Source organism: Lissotriton helveticus, chromosome 6 (genome assembly GCF_964261635.1).
Source record: "Lissotriton helveticus chromosome 6, aLisHel1.1, whole genome shotgun sequence".
NCBI lineage: Eukaryota > Metazoa > Chordata > Amphibia > Caudata > Salamandridae > Lissotriton > Lissotriton helveticus.
Genome location: NC_136067.1, coordinates 85,908,039 through 85,927,283, shown reverse-complemented (window position 1 = coordinate 85,927,283; position 19,245 = coordinate 85,908,039). Strand labels below are relative to the sequence as shown.

Sequence of the window (19,245 nt, the reverse complement as noted above, 5' to 3'; positions counted from 1 at the left end):
CAGTGCTCACTGCTCCAGTGCAAGCAGTGGACGTGATTCACAGGGTCTGCTTGCGCACTGGTACACAGTTCTTACCGCTCCAGTGCAAGCAGTGGACGTGATTCACAGGGTCTCCTTGCACACTGGTACACAGTGCTTCCTGCTCCAGTGCAACCTTGCACACTGGTACACAGTGCTTACTGCTCCAGTGCAAGCAGTAGATGTGATTCACAGGGTCTCCTTGCACACTGGTACACACACAGTGCTTACTGCTCCAGTACAAGCAGTGGGCGTGATTCACAGGGTCTCCTTGTACACTGGTACAGACCTTTGTACACTGGTTCACAGTGGTTACTGCTCCAGTGCAAGCAGTGGACGTAATTCACAGGGTCTCCTTGTACACTGGTACACAGTGCTTACTGCTCCAGTGCAAGCAGTGGACGTGATTCACAGGGTCTCCTTGTACACTGGTACACAGTGCTTACTGGTCCAGTACAAGCAGTGGACGTGATTCACAGGATCTCCTTGCACACTGGTACACAGTGCTTACTGCTCCAATGCAAGCAGTGGACGTGATTCACAGGGTCTCCTTGCACACTGGTACACAGTGCTTACTGCTCCAGTGCAAGCTGTGGACGTCATTCAACGGGTCTCCTTGCACACTGGTACACAGTGCTTACTGCTCCAGTGCAAGCAGTGGATGTGATTCACAGGGTATCCTTGCACACTGGTATAGAGTGCTTACTGCTCCAGTGCAAGCAGTGGACGTGATTCACAGGGTCTCCTTGCACACTGGTACCCCGTGCTTACTGCTCTAGTGCAAGCAGTAGACGTGATTCACAGGGTCTCTTTGCACACTGGTACACAGTGCTTACTGCTCCAGTGCAAGCAGTGGACGTGATTCACAGGGTCTCCTTGCACACTGGTACACAGTGCTTACTGCTCCAGTGCAAGCAGTGGACGTGATTCACAGGGTCTCCTTGCACACTGGTACACAGTGCTTACTGCTCCAGTGCAAGCAGTAGACGTGATTCACAGGGTCTCTTTGCACACTGGTACACAGTGCTTACTGCTCCAGTGCAAGCAGTGGACGTGATTCACAGGGTCTCCTTGCACACTGGTACACAGTGCTTACTGCTCCAGTGCAAGAAGTGGACGTGATTCACATGGTCTCCTTGTACACTGGTACAGACCCTTGTACACTGGTTCACAGTGCTTACTGCTCCAGTGCAAGCAGTGGATGTGATTCACAGGGTCTCCTTGTACATTGGTACACAGTGCTTACTGCTCCAGTGCAAGCAGTGGACATGATTCACAGGGTCTCCTTGTACACTGGTACACAGTGTTTACTTCTCCAGTGCAAGCAGTGGACGTGATTCACAGGGTCTCCTTGTACACTGGTACAGACCCTTGTACACTTGTTCACACTGCTTACTGCTCCAGTGCAAGCAGTGGAAGTGATTCACAGGGTCTCCTTGTACACTGGTAGACAGTGCTTACTGCTCCAGTGCAAGCAGTGGACGTGATTCACAGGGTCTCCTTGTACACTGGTACACAGTGCTTACTGCTCCAGTGCAAGCAGTGGACGTTATTCACAGGGTCTCCTTGCACACTGGTACACAGTGCTTAATGCTCCAGTGCAAGCAGTGGACGTGATTCACAGGGTCTCCTTGCACACTGGTACACAGTGCTTACTAAAGTGACGGCTCTTGCACCACAATAGGGGTAAGGCACAATGATTACAGATGTCTTTGTGTATTTGAACAGTGATGCTGTTGGTACAGCACGAGCCCGGGCGTTCCATGATTCTGCTGGGTCTCCTTGAAGTGCTGCACAGCAGTGTGAAGAACATCTGTACTCCAAGCCTCTAGGTAGGTACCCTGAGTAAGTCAAACACACAATAGGTAATGGGGGAATGCTTCTAATAGGTCTCACCGCCGGCGATCGCTCGGGTACAATTCCAACCCATTGACCTAGGACCAGTTACACCCAAATGGGGGCTCGTCAGCCTGTATTTATCTTGACTCCAATTGTTCTTGTTTGCTTGTGTTTCATTCTAGAGAGTTAACCGTAAGAGGCGCGTCCGTGTCGCTGAACAACCACGTGGAGCACACCTGTATGTTTGCTGTGCTGTGGTTAAGACTGTGTTTGTCCTTCTACACCCCCACGCCCAGCACTGATTATCATGTCAGTTTGTATTTGCTTCGTGCCTTTTCTCCTCTTACACAAACCGCATGTAGCCAGAGTCTTCCACTTCCAGTTCACCAGAGTTAAGCGATCACCCTCCCTTTTCTCCTCAGCCGTGACAACATGACCGAATTTTCAGTGATCATCGCTAACCTGAAGAGCGACCATCCGAAGGTGGGCGGGGGCGGCGAGCACAGCAAAACCATCAAGTACATGAACCAGGACTACGAGAGCCTGAAGCAGCAGTGTCTGAAGAGCGGCACCCTCTTCGAGGACCCCGAATTCCCCCCCGTCGCTGCCTCCCTTGGATTTAATAAACTGGGTCCGGACTCCCCCAAAGTAGAGGGAGTGCAGTGGAAGCGTCCGTCGGTAAGTACAGCGGGCGGTTCCTCTATTGGGACATGGGGGTGTTGTCTCATCATATTTCTTGCCCTCCCTTCCCCTGTATTAAATATACATAAATGTGTAATAATTAATAAATAAATATAAACTTTTTTTTACTGGTTGTGGCATTCAGCTTTTTTCACCTGAGCCATGGCCCAGTCAGTTACAGTTCCTGAATCCTGGGTGAGAAGGACAGTGCATGCGGGCCTGCAGCTTCAAAATGATAGATAGCAGTAGACACTACTAGACCTGCGCAGTCTGCCTCATGTGGGTCCACACTCTGCGCGCATGCCAGGTTGGATGGCCGTCTTTCTGTGGCCAGCCTGTCATGCGCATTAGAGCCTCTCTCCACCTGCGCAAATACTGAGCCGGGGGAATCACAGCTGCAGCCCCTCAGTCTCCTAATGAGCGCTGAGTTCACCTGGCCAGGCCAATCCTGGTGCTGCTCTCATGCTGTGTGATAATATGTCACAGTAAGGGAGCAGTGTCTAGATTGGCTCTTGTGCAGTGGCTCTTCGCATGGTCCTGCACATTAGGCAGCACGCGGTGGGAAGGTCAGGTCCATGGAGCATGACCAATCATAGTTGGCTTTATCATGAAGCCATGCAGTGATTGGCCATTTCTGCTCTTGTGCTCTCTTCCTTCTTTGTGCATATTACCAAAGGTAACCGCATTGCACACGAGGGAGTGCTGGAAATGAGACCTGCCCTCCCCTCACCTCGTGAGACCTCTCTCAGACTTAAATGTCCCACTCCCGGCCCTCTCGGAGTTCGAAAAGCAGCCACAGTGTGAAAAATCAAATAAAAGGTAAAAATCAGTTTAGTTGATTGCTTATGGTTGTGTTTCCAATTTTAGTGTTTCTATGGTATGCAGCCGTGACCAGGGTTCAACTGTGGCTTTTGGTTAAGGCACAACTCACAAAGGTAAAGTTAGACCAAAGGTCTAAATTGAGACCAAAGGCCTAATTTTAGACCAAAAGTCTAACTTTACTACTTTTTAATATTCAAAATGGTAAGTTACAAGTAGTATTTTCACGACTGTTGAGTTTCCCAAATCCGGGCAGAGTTTCCACACGCCGGACGGAATCTCTGGACTAGGAGCAGAATCTCTGCAGTTGTAAAGATACTACTTGTAACTTACTCTTGTGAATACTAAAAAGTAGTAAAGTTAGACTTTGGTCTAACTTTACCTTTGTGAAATGGGCCCTTAGTGTTTAAGTAAGCAGTGTGAAATATACATTTATGTGACAAAATAAATTTTAGAACTCACACAAAGTATGTTCTCTGAAGAAATGTATGTCATGAAGACTGCTAGACCACTACAATAGACTTTCTGAGAGCAACGAGAATGAGAGGAGAGCTATCTTAAGGACGAGAACCCTCACTTACCTGAAGGTGACAGGCTTCATCATAGGGCTCCCGCCTCACACCCGGGTCGCAAGGTTCCAAGTGTGGGCTACAACTCTTCAAAAAGGATTTTGAAGAGGAGCGGATGTGTTTTAGAAGAGGGGACCGAAGGATTCGGTGAGTAAGGGGTAGCGTTCAAAAGAAAAACATTTACGAAGATATTAAAACTATCTCCAGGGGACCTAATGACTTTATTAAGTGGTGCCCTACCACCGGATTAACAACTAAGAGGACTCGGGGTAATCAACAAATATACCCCTGTTAGAGGTCAACATCTTTCTGCCCTTTATCAAACCCCACGGAGTAAATGTGCATTCCTCAGAACCAAAAAGAAAACTAGTCACTCTGCATGTAAATAATACAAATAATGATCGAAAAAATCTAAATTCAACATAGATGGTTATACTGGCTGTCAAGGGTTTGTAGGCCGTATACAGAGCGGGTGATGAATACACCGTCTCATCTGTAAAATAAACATAAAATCATGAGCCAGTTGTGGTCTGGCCATCAAATGTGCATAATAAAGAAATAACCCCCTCAAGACAAAGGGTACAAGTGTCATAACAAAATTGTGTTTACCTGGTCAAAAGGGATTCAAATACCTCTCTTCAGCCATAAGGTACCCACCCCACTTGAAACTCGGCTAATGGAGAAAACCAAAAACACATGGCAGTAGTATGGAAAAAGCTATTCATTTTGAACTCAAATTCAAACATCAAATGGTAATCCTAACATACGTGAAGTATATGGTGAAACTCATCCACGAATGATACAGGAACAGGAGTCAGCCCTGCATCATATTCAAATTCTGTTCACAGGGGCCTGATTATTATTACATGTTAAGGTGATCATCTCTATCTGACACGCTAATCACGAAGACTTAATTCGTGACTCATATCAGAAGGAAAAATAACTATCGATATCCCACGCATAAGAGCGTGAAACATTGTGGGGCATATGAATCCAGTGGTACCAGAAGCAAAAGTTAGAAAAGAAATATCAAATGGAAAGAAGGACGATAAAATTCGTCCCTCATTGAAACATGTATAACGTAGAATGGTACATATTTGTTATAACTAAGTATATGACCTAAGGTCATTTGAAGGGAGAGGTAAGGGAATAAAGACAAAGTTGGGACAGAATTATAAAAAAGAAAAGAAATGAGACGATAGCATTCGTCCATCGTTAAAGCACGTATAACAATCCAAAGTTGTACGTAGCTGTCAGCAAGTCTCAGCTGACTAGGTCACGTGAATTTAGTAAGAACAAGAACGGCCATCTTGGAATGTCCGAAGGGGAAGTCTAAACCTCTTGTCTAGGGTATAAAACAGAGAGAGGTACATTCTCCCCGTATTTAAACAGATAGTCAGATGCAATAGATAGAAGTGAAACGTGCGCCAACATCACAAGTCAGGGATTGCTTAGTCCAAAGAAATCAGAAAATATTACAGATATATATGGCCCTAGACGGTGAATCTGTTCCGAAAATAGGAGTTACAATGGATCCCCGGAATAGGGGGATACACGATACTAGAAAAGTACACCCGACCACTATTAGTGATGCTGTATTCAGGGCCGGTCCTAGAACTTCTGGGGCCCCGGGCGAAAGGGAAGATGTGAGGCCCCCCTAATTTCCATGTAACATCCAGTCGCGGCCGGCATGATGCACGGGTTGGGGGGTCTCGTGGGGGTTCGGCGCGGGGGGTAAAAAATTAAAAAATTAATAAACTTACCTTCCCAGGTCTCGCGTCGTCTCAGCTCCTGACCTGCTCTCCTGCTTTCCTGCCTCTGGCAGGTACAGGAAGCATGAAGCCTCCTTTCCCTAAGCCAATCACAAGGCTGCAATGGCAGCATTGTGATTGGTCGGTACGCCGACCAGCCAGGCACCTATGGGGAGGCCTTTTTCTCCATGTAGGGTGCAGTGCCCATGACTGGTTTGGTCGGCCCCAGAGGGCCGACCAAACAGTCAGCGCCCTTAGCAGTGGGCAAGGGACTCCTCCCCTGCCCTAAAGCAGACCCGCCCACGCCCAAACAAACACTTCTGCTTTCTTGCAGTGCGACAAGCAGGAACATAAAATGGGAGTTTTCGAATTTTGTGTTTCTGCTTCTCGCACTGCGAGTAAGATGTAGGGCGACTCTCCTCCGCCCTAGTGGAGGAGCCGCCCTTGGTAACATCACAAGAAGTGACATCACAGAAATTGATCTTATTTGGCATCCCAAAGAGACCTAACGTGGATATAAGTAACATGGACAAAAAAATATAAATACATATAAAATAAGTCAATATATTTTAAAACTGTATTAAATGGATTACATTTGTCACATTGGTTGGAAAAGCTAGGTGCAGTTCTCACATAAATGTATATTATTTACTCCTCGTTAACTGATTGTTTCCAGATGAGTGCAAGATTCAATTTCCAGTTCTATCTCATAAAGGGGGGAGATCCTGTTGAGGTAATGAGGGGCGGGATCATTCAAAATATAAAATGACACAAGAGAAAACCTCTCATACCATGGAAATAATTGCAAATTTAAAAAGGCTCCATTATCTTTTTGTGCCATTATTGTGCTACCATAGGATGACATTAATACTTTGTTATTTGTTTTAACATAAATCCTCTCACCAGAATCCCACACTCTCATGCTAAGAGATGTAGGACAATCTTTTTTGTGTGTGGGCTCTTTACTCGCCAGAATTATGTTAAGTGCAAAAACACAACGCATAGTACAAAATTACAAGACACCAATGCAAACAAATAAAGATTGTACATAAATAAAAAAAGACTTGAAACAACCAAAACCACTGCTAAATCATACATTGACTTGAAGGTAAACTTCAGATTCAAGGGGTTTTCAAATCAGCGTTTTTGATTTGGTGGTAGAACTGTAGGAAGTAGAAGTGGCCGTCTTTAGTGCTGGTGGAGCCCTGTGCGACAATGTTGGTGCCCCTCAATGACTCGCTCTGGCACAGATTCCGTCACTACCACCCTTTAACAGTGCCACTCAAGTCTCCATAACCACATTCTCGCTCAGATGCATTTAATTTGATTTACAGCACCACTGATACCAGTGTAGGGTGTCAGAGAACTTTATATCACACATTACATGGAGACAATCAATCCTACGTGTGTAAATCACAATAGGTAATGTTACATAAGACAAAGGACTAGGAGTCACATTACAATCATACTAGTAGGCAGTATGGTGTATTAGTGATTGATCTGGAAAAACATGTAATACCATGGTTCAGGGTTCTATTTAATAACTAGAATTGATTTCTGTCCAAATTAACCCTTTTTGCAACATTGGGATAATCAAAGACAGGGGAAAAAACATAACGCTGTAATTTATACCTTGCAGTTTGCATGCAGCTCTTAGATGACAGTTAATAGCTCATTGTTCAATGTTAGGATTTTGACTTATAAACTTCAAGTAACAATAGCATCTCTCTGACAAAAGCAGTAACCCATTGGCCTATTTAAATTATGTGGATTTAGTGATCTGCATGGTACATGTTCTTTTCAGCAGGCACGTTAACCCTCTGCGCTACCTTTTAAAGAAGTCAAAACTTCCACCTGACAAAACTCCATCTCTCTCTAGGAAGAACATTAATCATCGGAGTAATCATGACATTTTTATTGTGGCCAAAATTGTTGGAGGCCAGGAAGGAGGCAACAAGTGCTTTTACAAACATAATATACTCGCAAACATGACGCCCCCACCCAAAGTCAGCACTCAGTGCGATCTCATAGGTCAAACCGCCCTAGACCCTTCCTGCTCAAGGGTACTGTGACCTCAATGACAGAGTCACTAGGGTGTGGCGCTTCGAAGGCCTGCCCAAAAGACTCAAGTTGAGCTTCAATAAGGGTTGTAATGGACAGGCCTTCATAACCCACACTTGCCACCGCTATGGTCCACCTGCTGGTGCTCAGACACCATTCTTCTAAGGTCTTACGGGGCCTACTAAATGTGCTCTCTTAGGAGAGTGGTATGGTGGACTGGTCATGAAGGCTGAACCTGGTTCCCCAGTTCCAAATTTGGCAGCTCTGACCATAGTGCCACATCCTCTCCCTCACTGAACACCATACTGCCCCACTGGGAGAAACTCGCACTGCCTTCAACTACAAATCCAATTGCGCCCCACTATAAACACCTGGAGGTGACCCAATTCAAATTAGGCACTAGACAAGAGCAATATGCTGACTAAAAAAACAAGTGACAACATCCTGGAAAAAGTAAACACTCATGAAGAATGTAAGATTAATTAAAAGCATGTGAAATGTAAGCAGGAACAACATGGTTACCTTAACCCTTTTGCACTTATTATTCAGAAATCAATGAGTGCTTTTGCATGAAAAGTTAAGGCCATGACTACAGGGCCGGAAGGGGCCAGTTTCAATGTCCATTGCTTATATCCTTACAAAACGTAAGCAATATAGTTCAAAAAGACCACATTCGTGAATACAGAACCTCGGCATGCATTTTGTTTTCCAATCCGCCCATCAACCAGGTATTGCAGTACATCCAGGAATGGTGCACTTCCAAACCCGGGGAAAACAATGCTGTTCAGAGAAAGACAAGAAAACAAAAGTAGTGCTTCACTGGCAAACTCTGTAAAGTGGCACTAAGGTGTTTTGGGTTTGAATAAAATCAATCTGGCCCCTTTTCGAACCACTCTGTCTTGCTTTAGTTATCTTTTACATTTTGAACCTTTTATTTCTCTCCATCCCAATGCTGCAGGTTGGAAGTGAAAAATGTCAGATAAAAGGCGACCTTTCCAGCAACAGTTTTTATTTTTTGGATTCATTTCACTGGAGAACAAATAAAGAAGTACTGTCTACAAGGCCCAGGGAAAGGGGGGCCCACACCTGGACCTTGCAGCTTTCTATAGTGCTTAGAGGCCCAGGCAAAGGAGGCCCCCTCCTCTGGGCCTTTGAAGCAGTGAGTCATTTCGTAACACACTGCCCTAGCACTGGCAGTTCTACATGTTTTTAGGTTATGTTAGGTTGTCTTGTAAAGCGCATGGCTACCCCAGCAATGGGGCGTCCCAGCGCTGTAGACCACTGGGGAACCCGTCCTGTCTTTCCCTGTGAGATGATCCCTGCTGGGTATCTCCAGGGTGAAACCAGGCATCCCCGGTGTATGTGGGGGGCCATTGTGGAGATGAGGCAAGCTAATGCCCAGAGTTGCCGAGTGTGATCCCTGGTTAGAGTAGGCACCGAAGCGAGAATTATCAAGTCCGCTGACCCTGGTCCACGACCCTGCCGCGTCGGGAATTGAACCGTGGTCCTGGGCCGTCCTCTGCTTCCGAGTCTGCCGCCTCTAACCAGTGAGCCACACCTCTCCACATTAACATTAAGTTAACAAAAGCCAGTTGATCTGGCTGCTCCCTCCTCCCCTCACCCACCTCCCTTACCTGTATCCGGCTGGTCCTGGAAACAAAGGGGCCTTCTGTCACCTGGCAAGTAAATGCAGAAAGGGAATGGCCGGTACTTAACACAGGTGCTCCCCCGCCCCTGACACTGTGAGGCTGGCCAGCTTCTCTGCTGTACAATACACATGCAAGGCTGGAGTCGACCTTGCTAATCACGGCGTGTTGGCATTTCAGGGAGTTTAGGGGTGGGGGGAAGCCCCACCCCTGAACTCCCTGGAATGCCAACACGCCGTGATCAGCAAGGTCGACTCCAGCCTTGCATGTGTATTGTATTGTGATTGTGAGGGGAGGGGGCCCAGCAGGAGCAGATGGGCAATCTGTGAAAGTGTGGCCTTTCACAGTGAAGCGGTAGGGGCCCCCTGTCTTGCAGCCGAGCGCGAGGCCCTGGGCAGCTGCACACACTGCCCATGCCTAGCGCCGGCCCTGGCTGTATTAACACCTGTCTGATTCAAATTAGTAGGAGAAGGAAAATCATATAATATGACAATTGAGAGGATAGTGTAGCAGGTCAGACTTTAGATATCCAGTAGTGATACATGAGTCTAAATGCTAAAAAGAAAAGAAAAGGGGAAGCAGAATAAAAAGAAAAGAAAACGACAAGAACTCAACCAACAAATTACAAAAAATTATTTTTGTTAAAAAACAAAGATGAGCCCATCTTTGTAAATGTCTGTAGGGATACAGCATGACAGTGTTAGTTTTGTATTGGGTACAGGGAAGCGGAGATAATCATACAGTCATTAACATGGTCATACTGGGTTGAGGGAAACAAGTATCATTATACCAACATCGATATAGTCATATTATGAACATGTAGAAGGACACATATGAGGTCTTTTTGAAAGGACATACGGGCCAATACGGGTCAACCACCTCAATATAGGCAAGCATTACAAAAAAAGGGGAATTCATACTAGAACAACTATCATCCCAAACAGATTCTAAACCCGAAGAACAGCAACATCTTTGAAATCGTCATCATTGCAACAGATGGGAGGCAATGGATATTGATAAATCTAACTCATGCAGAGTGAGGGCAGCATTCAACATTATTAGATTCATTTTATATTTAGTAGCAGATTAGATAGTTTCTGTTGAGATTATTCCAGCTCTTTCAACAATAAGTGTGAATAACCTCAGTACAGCAGAATGAAGACAAAATGGTCACATGGGAACAGGTATCCTGATGAGCATGTCCGGATTGGAGCTCCTACGTTAAGAAGTAATGCATTTCATTGTCATTATTATGACCTAGTTCAACACTCCGTAATTTACAAATTCACCCGGCTTCCTTCTTTCTTAATGTAAGCTCCCTGTTACCACCCCTTGGGTGGACAGGTACATGGTCTATACCTATGAACCAAAGGTCCTCATCCATTGTATGTTTTTCCTGCATGTGGAATGTCAATGGGTACTTAAAATCCCCATTTCGTCGAGCTCTTACATAGTCTTGTATTCTTAATTTTAAAGCTCTTTTTGTGCTTCCAACATAGATTTTATCACAGGGACAACCTACAATGTATATAACATATTTGGTGTTACAGTTAATCAAATGATTAATCTGATGTCTGCGTCTGGTGTTGAAGCAGAAATCTTTAGTTTTGTCCCTCCCTATTTGGCACATATAGCATCCTCTACATGTATAGAATCCTTTGGTCATAGGGGTCAACCAACAAGATTTTTTTTCAGTCATAACATAACTGGGACATAACATGTTCCTGAGGTTTTGACCGCGTCTATATGTCACCTTAGGTTTTGAAGACAAGGTATTCTGCAGACTTGGTAGGTGCCAATGTTTCCTGAGCGTATTATAGACCCTACTGCTCTCATCAGTAAATTGTGTCCTAAAGGCAATTGGGGCTTTCTTAGATTTCCTATGTGGATTGGAGGTTAGGGTGGCCTCTCTTGTCACCTTCAATACCCTTTCATATGCCTTATTGAGTGTTTCAATTGGATAGCCTCTCTGCATGAATCGTTCCTCAGTTTCCCTGATGTTACTTTGAAAAACCTCTTCAGTGCTGCAGTTACGTCATCACCGAACCATTTCCCCAAAAGGAATATTGTCAATTACACGGTGGGGATGCAAACTTTGAAAATGCAGTGTGCTGTTACACACAGTTGTTTTTCTATGTGTTCGACTGTGTATATTGTTGTTTTCAATGAAGAATGTAACATCCAGGAAATCAATCTCATTTTTATCGAAGTTCATGGTAAACCGTACATTGTATGGGTTATCGTTTAGATAGTCATAATAGGACATCAAGTCTGGGACAGGTCCATTCCAGAGTATAATAACGTCATCAATGTACCTGCCCCAGAAAATTACATGTTCCGACCAATCTTGCAGCATGTCGTCCCCAGGCATGCTCCCGCTCAAACCAGCCCATAAAGAGCCCGGCATAAGCTGGAGCAAACCTGGAGCCCATCGCCGTACTCTGGATTTGTTGGAACCAGGTTGAGTCATATCAGAAGGAAAAATAACTTTATCGATATCCCACGCATAAGAGCGTGAAACATTGTGGGGCATATGAATCCAGTAGTACCAGTCTCACTCACATACTGGAGGCTCTGGTGAGGTCGGTCTCGTCTCAAGAGACTCACTCTCTCTGACTCCACTGCGCAGTGCAGAACCGGGATGAATCATTTCGACAGACAGGACCAGGCCATGGCTGTGGAGAGATGTTCCCAGAACAGGAATAATTTTCACAGGCAGGAACAGGCCGGGGCTGCGGACATGTACTCTCGTGACGTGGATAACTTCCATGGTGTGTAGCAAACTAGGTCGGTGGGGAGATGTTCTTCTTTGGTACCAGTTCTACAGTTTTGCGGTAACTTTTGGGACATTCCTTACCTCCACCTTCACAGTCTCTTCTGCGTTTGGCTCATGGTCCTTTCTTGGCTTGGCTGTAGTGTTAAAGTTGTGGTTGTGGTACATGTGTGGATTGATATAGCAAATGAAGTTGTGTTAGTCGTCGTTGTGACAGTGCCTTGTGCCTGATATATGAGTCTGTGTGTGTGACTGGCTATGTTAAGTCTGGGTAAGTTAGATATTGGGATAGTGGTGTCTTTGGCAGCAACAGGTGTGTGCATGCCACAGATGTGTGTGTTTGCTGTGATGTGGTCTCTGCTGCATCCCTGTGTTGTGTGGTGTCTATCACTGACCGTGCTGCATGTGTCATGGCTTATGGGCTTTGTATCACTATAAGCCTGTACTGTGTGTTGTGTGCTATGTGTCATTGTGCTTTTGATCTGTGGTTCACTCTATATGTGCTGTATGCTGCAGTGTCACTGTGTGTCTGTTTTATGTCATTGTGTATGTATTGTGTGACACTGTGTCTTTGCTGTGTGTCACTTTGTTTCCGTGCTGTATGTACGTCTGATTGACAGCATGTGTTTGACTTGTATACCACTGTGCCATTGTGTGTGTTGTTTATACATATTAATAGTAAGTAATTTATGAGATCAATTTATGATCATTTACATCACCAAGTAAAAACATGCTTGTAAAAATACAAATCTAACAGAAACATTTTACAGCATCATTAATTTCAAAATTACTATACAAAACTAAAAATACATTTTATACTACGTCATTAATATAAAAAGAGCTATACAAAAAAGACAATTGCAGTAGTTTCCAAACTACTAAATAGCCATGAGGAGAGTCGTTCTCTTGGGTAGCTAACATTTTACTTACTTACATATTAATATATTTCTTGGGATCTAGCTGTATCACTGTTTTCTGGCTGTGACTTTTATGTGTGTCACAGTGTGTACACTGCCTGTCTCTGTGTGATTGCATCCGTTTGGATCTTTGTGTCTATCTACATTGTGTGCTAAAGTGGCACCCTGACTGTGTCTGCCTCTGTGTCAGTGTCTAAATGCTTGCCTGACAGAGTTTCCATGTGTAATTAAATGTCTGATTGCCTCTTGTTTGCCTTTCTGCATGTTAGGTTATTTTTGTGCATCTGTCTGGTGCTGCCGTCTCTGATTGTTTAAGGACATTTGAGTGGGATGATAGTATAGATAAAGAATATTTGATTGATAGTATTAGCCGATACTCATGTTCTATACAGCTATAGCCACCTTCTTCAGTACAGCCATGGGAACATTCTGTGGTACAATAATGCACATTTACTACAGTAGGATAACAGCATGTTTTGCGGTGCATTAATGCCTATTCTGTAGGGCAATAATAGCCATTCTCTGTAGGGAAATGATGACATAGTCTCTAGGACAGCTGTTGCCTCATTCCTGTAGGAGAGTGATTGCATTAGCAATACAATTATAGCATATTCTGTAGTACAGTCAGGGGACCATTCTGTAGTAAAATAATGAACATATACCATAGTATGAAACATCATTACATTAATGCCCATTCTACAGTGCAATAATAGCCTTATCCTTTCTCTCTTTCTCTCACTCACTCCCTCTCTCTCTCTCTCCCTCCTTCTCTCTCTCTCTCTCCCCTCTCTCACTCTCCCCATCTCTCTCTCTCCCTCCCCCTCTCTCTCCCTCCCTCGCTTTCTCTATCTCTCCCTAGCCCTCTCTTGCTCTCTCTCTTTGCCCCCTCTCTCTCCCTCCGCTCTCTCTATCCCTCATTCTCTCTCTCTCTCCCTTTCTCTCCCTCTTTCTCTCTTTCCATCCGTCTCCCTGTCCTTCTCTCATTCCTCTCCTCCTCTATCTCTCATTCTCTTCCACTTTTTCTCCCTCTTCTTTTCCCTTTCTCTTCTTCTGTCTCCCAGCGTTTCTATATAATATTTTTTGTCAATGAATGTATTATGCAGACTTCTTAATTTATTTTTCATGAGTGTTCAGACCTCTCGGCGGATCCGCCTGGGGGTTGGGGGAGAGGGGGCAGGGTGCCTCATCACTATTCAGGTGCTCTTTAAGGTCATCATCTACTATTTACCGTGCTTTTAAAGTTGATACAATTTAATATTTAATGAAAAATGTGCTGTAAAATTCACCATTTTGGTATGTCTTTTTCCAAAATTTTCTTGGGGGGAGAACACCCTGCATGTAGTGGTCAGGCTCGCTCACTGCGCTCGCTCGCTACGTGCAGATGGGGGCTGGTCTCGAAAAATTTGCCAGGGCTGCTTTCAGTTCCCAGTCCAGCCCTGGGTACCACATCTATATTGATCCGGCCACAACACCCAAACTACTAAAGTAATCAGGGCCTCTCAAACAGCATTATCCAACTAAATATAATTTACAAGCCAGTTCATAATATTTCACATTGTTGTTCTCATGTAAACACTGCACATCTCTTGACAATGCAAAAGGATTAGTCGCAACTCTTCTTGAAACAGTCACCCACACCAGTCACAACTCATATCTCAGAAAATAAAGAGAGTACATGGCACTGGTCGGTACATCAGATTCAGAAAAAAATGTACAACTAGAAAATTGTGGATGCTATAAAAAAGACACTTTAAAAAGACTGAAGTGGTACTGTAACATATGCACAGTTTGGGTTGGCGACCGTGTTGGTGGTTGCATTGGTGATTCTGAGTGTACAGATCCCCATTGTCAAGGTTCAGAGTCAGACAGGGGTGTCAGTGACTTCCCTCTGTCCATCATATGGGGTTTTCATCCATTTGCTGAAAGGAGACAGCACAAGCCACATTTTGGTGCCAGATTTATTAGCTGGTGCGCTCCTAGGGGGCTTCAGGCCTTCAATTCGTTACACCATGGCATGAAAAGTTTTTTTTCTTTCATTAGGCATAGGGCCGAAACAATGTAAAAAAAAATTCTATGTTCAAATCACAGTAATGGCAAGAGCTGCTGACTTTGGAGCTGGGGAACTAGGTTCGAGTCTTGCCATTGACTCAACCTCTTGTGATCCTTGATAGGCAGTTGGACACCTGTAAGCGTTCAGTGCTGGCTATGACTCAGACACACTAGAACCCTCCTGGTGATGGTTGGGTTTGCTCGCTGTGCAACATTCATTCCCAACTTTTATGCCCACCACTTTCAAGTGAAAAGTGGACAGTGCTAAGGAAATAATGCAAAAATACTTCATGAGGCTGACCTTTTTAAGAAGGTTGTGGGGTGGAGGGGGTGGGCTGTTCACCCAAGGAAATTAAGGCCTAAGAATTCTGCCTTAGGGTTTCCATCAATAGTAGGGTTCAGTTAGTTAAGGGCTCACTGCTGAAGCATGTGGTGATGTGCAGGTCACAACCTAGAATTCTGGCAATCCCATTTTGGCCTATTGTTTTTCTGAGGTTGGCAAATTCGGTAATAGTAGCAACTGTTATTTACAGTTCTTAGAAAGACAGACGTGCAGCGTTAAAGGCTATATAGAAAGATTATTACCAATTACTCCTTTCTTTCATTTTGCAGTAAGTGCAGTTGTTCTCTGTGAGCTAAATAAGTACTTGTTCAATATGCTGAATTAATTTGACTTTTAAAGAATACAAATTGCATATAATATGAACCTGGAAGCACACAAGAACTCTTTTTACAAACAAGTTGGGTAAACCGAGTGTGAGAAGTTGGCCTGGTATATGGTGTTCACTATTCTAGTGATCACCTTGCACCAGTCCAAACAACCCTTATGGTGATGGTTGTAAGTCAACCTTATAGACCAGCTATCCTAATGGTAGTGTGGACAGAACAGTCTTAGGCTAAAAGACTCTTGAGGGGGTGTAAAGCCAGCTGTTTTACCATATGTAGCCCCTTGAATATCAAATGAAAGGACACCACACAGTATATATATAAAATATATATGTATTTATTCACTAACACACTCCTCTGAACTCTTTATGAGGTCAGAGGCAAAAGCACATAACAAGTTACTCAGAAGAAATACTTTAAATAGCACAATTTACGGTTAGGCCCTAGGGGCACGTAAAACCATATATTAAGAAAGTGGTATAAGTACCACGTCACGAGAAAAGGAAAGGCCTAGGGCCTAGGGAATCGCTGGGGCTACACTATCTGAACCTTAGTTTAGAAGTCGGAGGCCCACAGGCGGCACGTGCAGTGTCTTTACACACACGCGGGAGTCAATACAAAGTCAATGGGAATCTCGAAGTTAGATTTAAAAGGATTTAGGACACTTCCGGTCTAGCTAGGAGGAAACAACTAAAAACCTAGCACTTGGATAGTCAATACCATTGGGAGCACCGAAGTACTCGCGTTACCTCACCCATGGACGGCGGGTGCATAGGTGTAAAGATGTGTCGGGTTTCGTCGTTGATTCCTATGGAGCCTTGAAGAAAGATGCTGCAGGCGACCAGGAGGAAGATGTCCGGGTGGATCCAAGGGTGGATCGAAGATGAAGAAGACCTGAGAGCAAAGGGGACATTGTCTAAGTCACTAGCCAGTGACCGGGTGGAACCAGGAAGGAACCAGACGATGTCGATGAGCAATCAGGTGCTGTCTTGAAGCTTGTCTTTGCAGCCACACGGACCAGGAGGTGTCGGCGATGACCAGGTGCTGGAGAGGAGCTGTCCCACGAAGGTTCTCGCAGATGGAGGGGTCGACTGCCGGATTGGAGTCAACAAGCCTTGGCAAAGGCAACCCACGCAGGATACACAAAAGGCTTCTGGTGCAGACCAGCAAGGTCTGAGGTGCTTCACCTTTGCAGGGAAGCAAGGGCCAGTCTGGAGCAAACAGACCAGCGATGTAGAACAAAAGGATTGTCGTCACAGAGGTCACTAGCCAATGGGCCAGCAACCGGTCAACGCATCAAGCAGAACACAAGCAGAAGGGCCCCACGCAGAACTCGTGGAGTGTGGAGGGCTGGTCTTCGGTGCAGGTGGAGCTCGGTTTCGGGGTTTCTCAATCCCCAGTGCACAGCTTCGAGGATGCCTCAGGAGCTGCACAGTTAGCAAGTTGCGGGCTTTTCAAGATGTCCGGTCCCACGTGTCTCGTCGCCTCCACGGAGCTCAGCTAAGCTGCAGTCGTGAAGAGAGGTCTCAGAGAGGTCTGGAAGTCTGGGTCTTGTCAGGCTCTGTGCTAGGGTTCCGGCGGGAACGTCGACAAAGCAAGCCGTTGATTTGCTGGATGGTGCCTGGTTGCCCAGGGTGGTTACTCCTTGGCCACAAGGGAGATTCTTCAGTCTTCAGCTTCAGCAGAATGTCGAAGGCCCAGAGTTTCGTTTCAAGTTTCAGTTCAGGATCAAATCTAAAGTCTAGCGACTCAGCTCCTTTCTTTATACACCTAAAAGGGGCTGGATTAGTTCCTAGGTCCCTCATATGGGTGGGACCAGGAAGGGGGGTGGTTACACCCCCTTTCCTTTGTCCAGTTTTGCGCCAGAGCTGGGGCTAGAGTGCCCCAGCAACCGGTTTGAACTGGGGTATGCATGAAGCACCTAGTGTACCTCAGGCAGTGTCTCAATCTATTCAGCCCTCCCTGTCCCAATACACAAAGGGCCAGATGTAGGTCGCCCAATACCGGACGGTAACGGCCGAAATTACCGAATTTCGGCTGTTACCGACCGGTATTGGGCTTTTTAGATGTAGGTGGCATTTTTTTAGGATGCGGTATTTTACCGAATCGGTAATTTAAGGATTTGGTAAAATACCGAATTCTTAACATACCGATTCGGTAAATTACCGAAACCAGGATGTAGGGAGCACTCAAGTTGGTGCATTCCTCAGTTAAGGATTCGTTATTTACCACCAACTACAAGTTGGTGGTAAATAATGAAAACCTTTGAAAAAGCATTTTTTTTGCTTTTTCAACAGTGCGATGTGGCAGACATACATGCCCTTAGGGCATGTATGTGTGCCACATGTGCACCCATACACAATTGAGGGGTGCAACAGGGTGTCAAAGTGACACCCTGCCACCCTTCAATGTTTTCCCCCTTTTACCGAATCGGTATTTACCGATTCGGTAATTGCCATTCATTCCTATGGGCCTCCAGGCCCATATGAATGAATGTCAATTACCGAATCGGTAAATACCGATTCGGTAATTACCGAAACTTACCGATTCGGTAATTTTTAACGAAAAATTACCTACATCCCATTTACCTATTCTTAAATACCGAATCAGTATGATTCGGTATTTAAGAATAGGTCAATTGAGATTACCTACATCTGGCCCAAAGTCCTGTCTGGGGTGGTGCTCGCACCTCTCCAGGCAGAAAACCTATTGTCCAAATCTCCGTGACTGGAAGGACTCCCAGCAGCAGGAGGTCAGACTTGTGTCTGTGGCAGCAGCATCCATTTTGTGACGCTGGGGCTCTGGTTAACTTTAACCGGGATAGTCAGAACTAACATGTCTTCTCACTCTAGAAGGGTGGAATGCTACCCCCGTCGCCAGAATTGACAAGGGGGTAGTATTCCAAAGCGTACACCTTACACGACATGTTTAGATAAAGCCAAACCAAAGTTAGCATTCAACCACGAGGATTATAATGCACTTAAGAGTATATGGTATGGCGATATCATAGAACAGCTATAAGGACATGGTTCCGAAAGCTGCTGACAGGCTCAGCTCATGCTAGAGCACCATCTCACACATAACCAAGCACTCTGCCTCAAGGATTGTTAAGGCCTGCCATAGGAGTGACTTATAGGTTACTATGTGTCTATATATTTTATTTATTTATTTTTGGAGTTTTATGTAGCGCTTGCAAGACCCAGGGGTATCAGAGCGCTTTACAGCATACATAACAGTGAAAACATAAGCAATAAAGTACAGTTGGAATCAACAAGGATATTGGGTAACCAAGAGTAACAAAGTCATTGTCCGGCAGCATAGAGGTGGCGGTTGAGGAGAAATTCTTTTAGTTGCCTCTTGAAGTTCGTGAAAGAGGGATTCGTCCTGATGTGAGTAGGGAGAGAGTTCCAGATTTTTGGGGCATTCCCAGAGAAAGAGCAGGAGAGGGCTTTTTGT

At 45.0% G+C, this 19,245-nt stretch overlaps 1 protein-coding gene across 1 annotated transcript in view; it reads left to right on the top strand.

The window, feature by feature from the left end:
* The first annotated feature begins 2,251 nt into the window (after positions 1-2,251).
* LOC144762256 (calpain-1 catalytic subunit-like) overlaps positions 2,252-19,245 on the top strand; it is an 879,063-nt gene continuing 862,069 nt past the window's right edge. Inside the window, exon 1 of the mRNA XM_078647399.1 lies at positions 2,252-2,535. Coding sequence (XP_078503525.1) covers positions 2,290-2,535 — 246 coding nt within the window. The 5' untranslated portion in view covers positions 2,252-2,289. The remainder of the gene's footprint in view (positions 2,536-19,245) is intronic.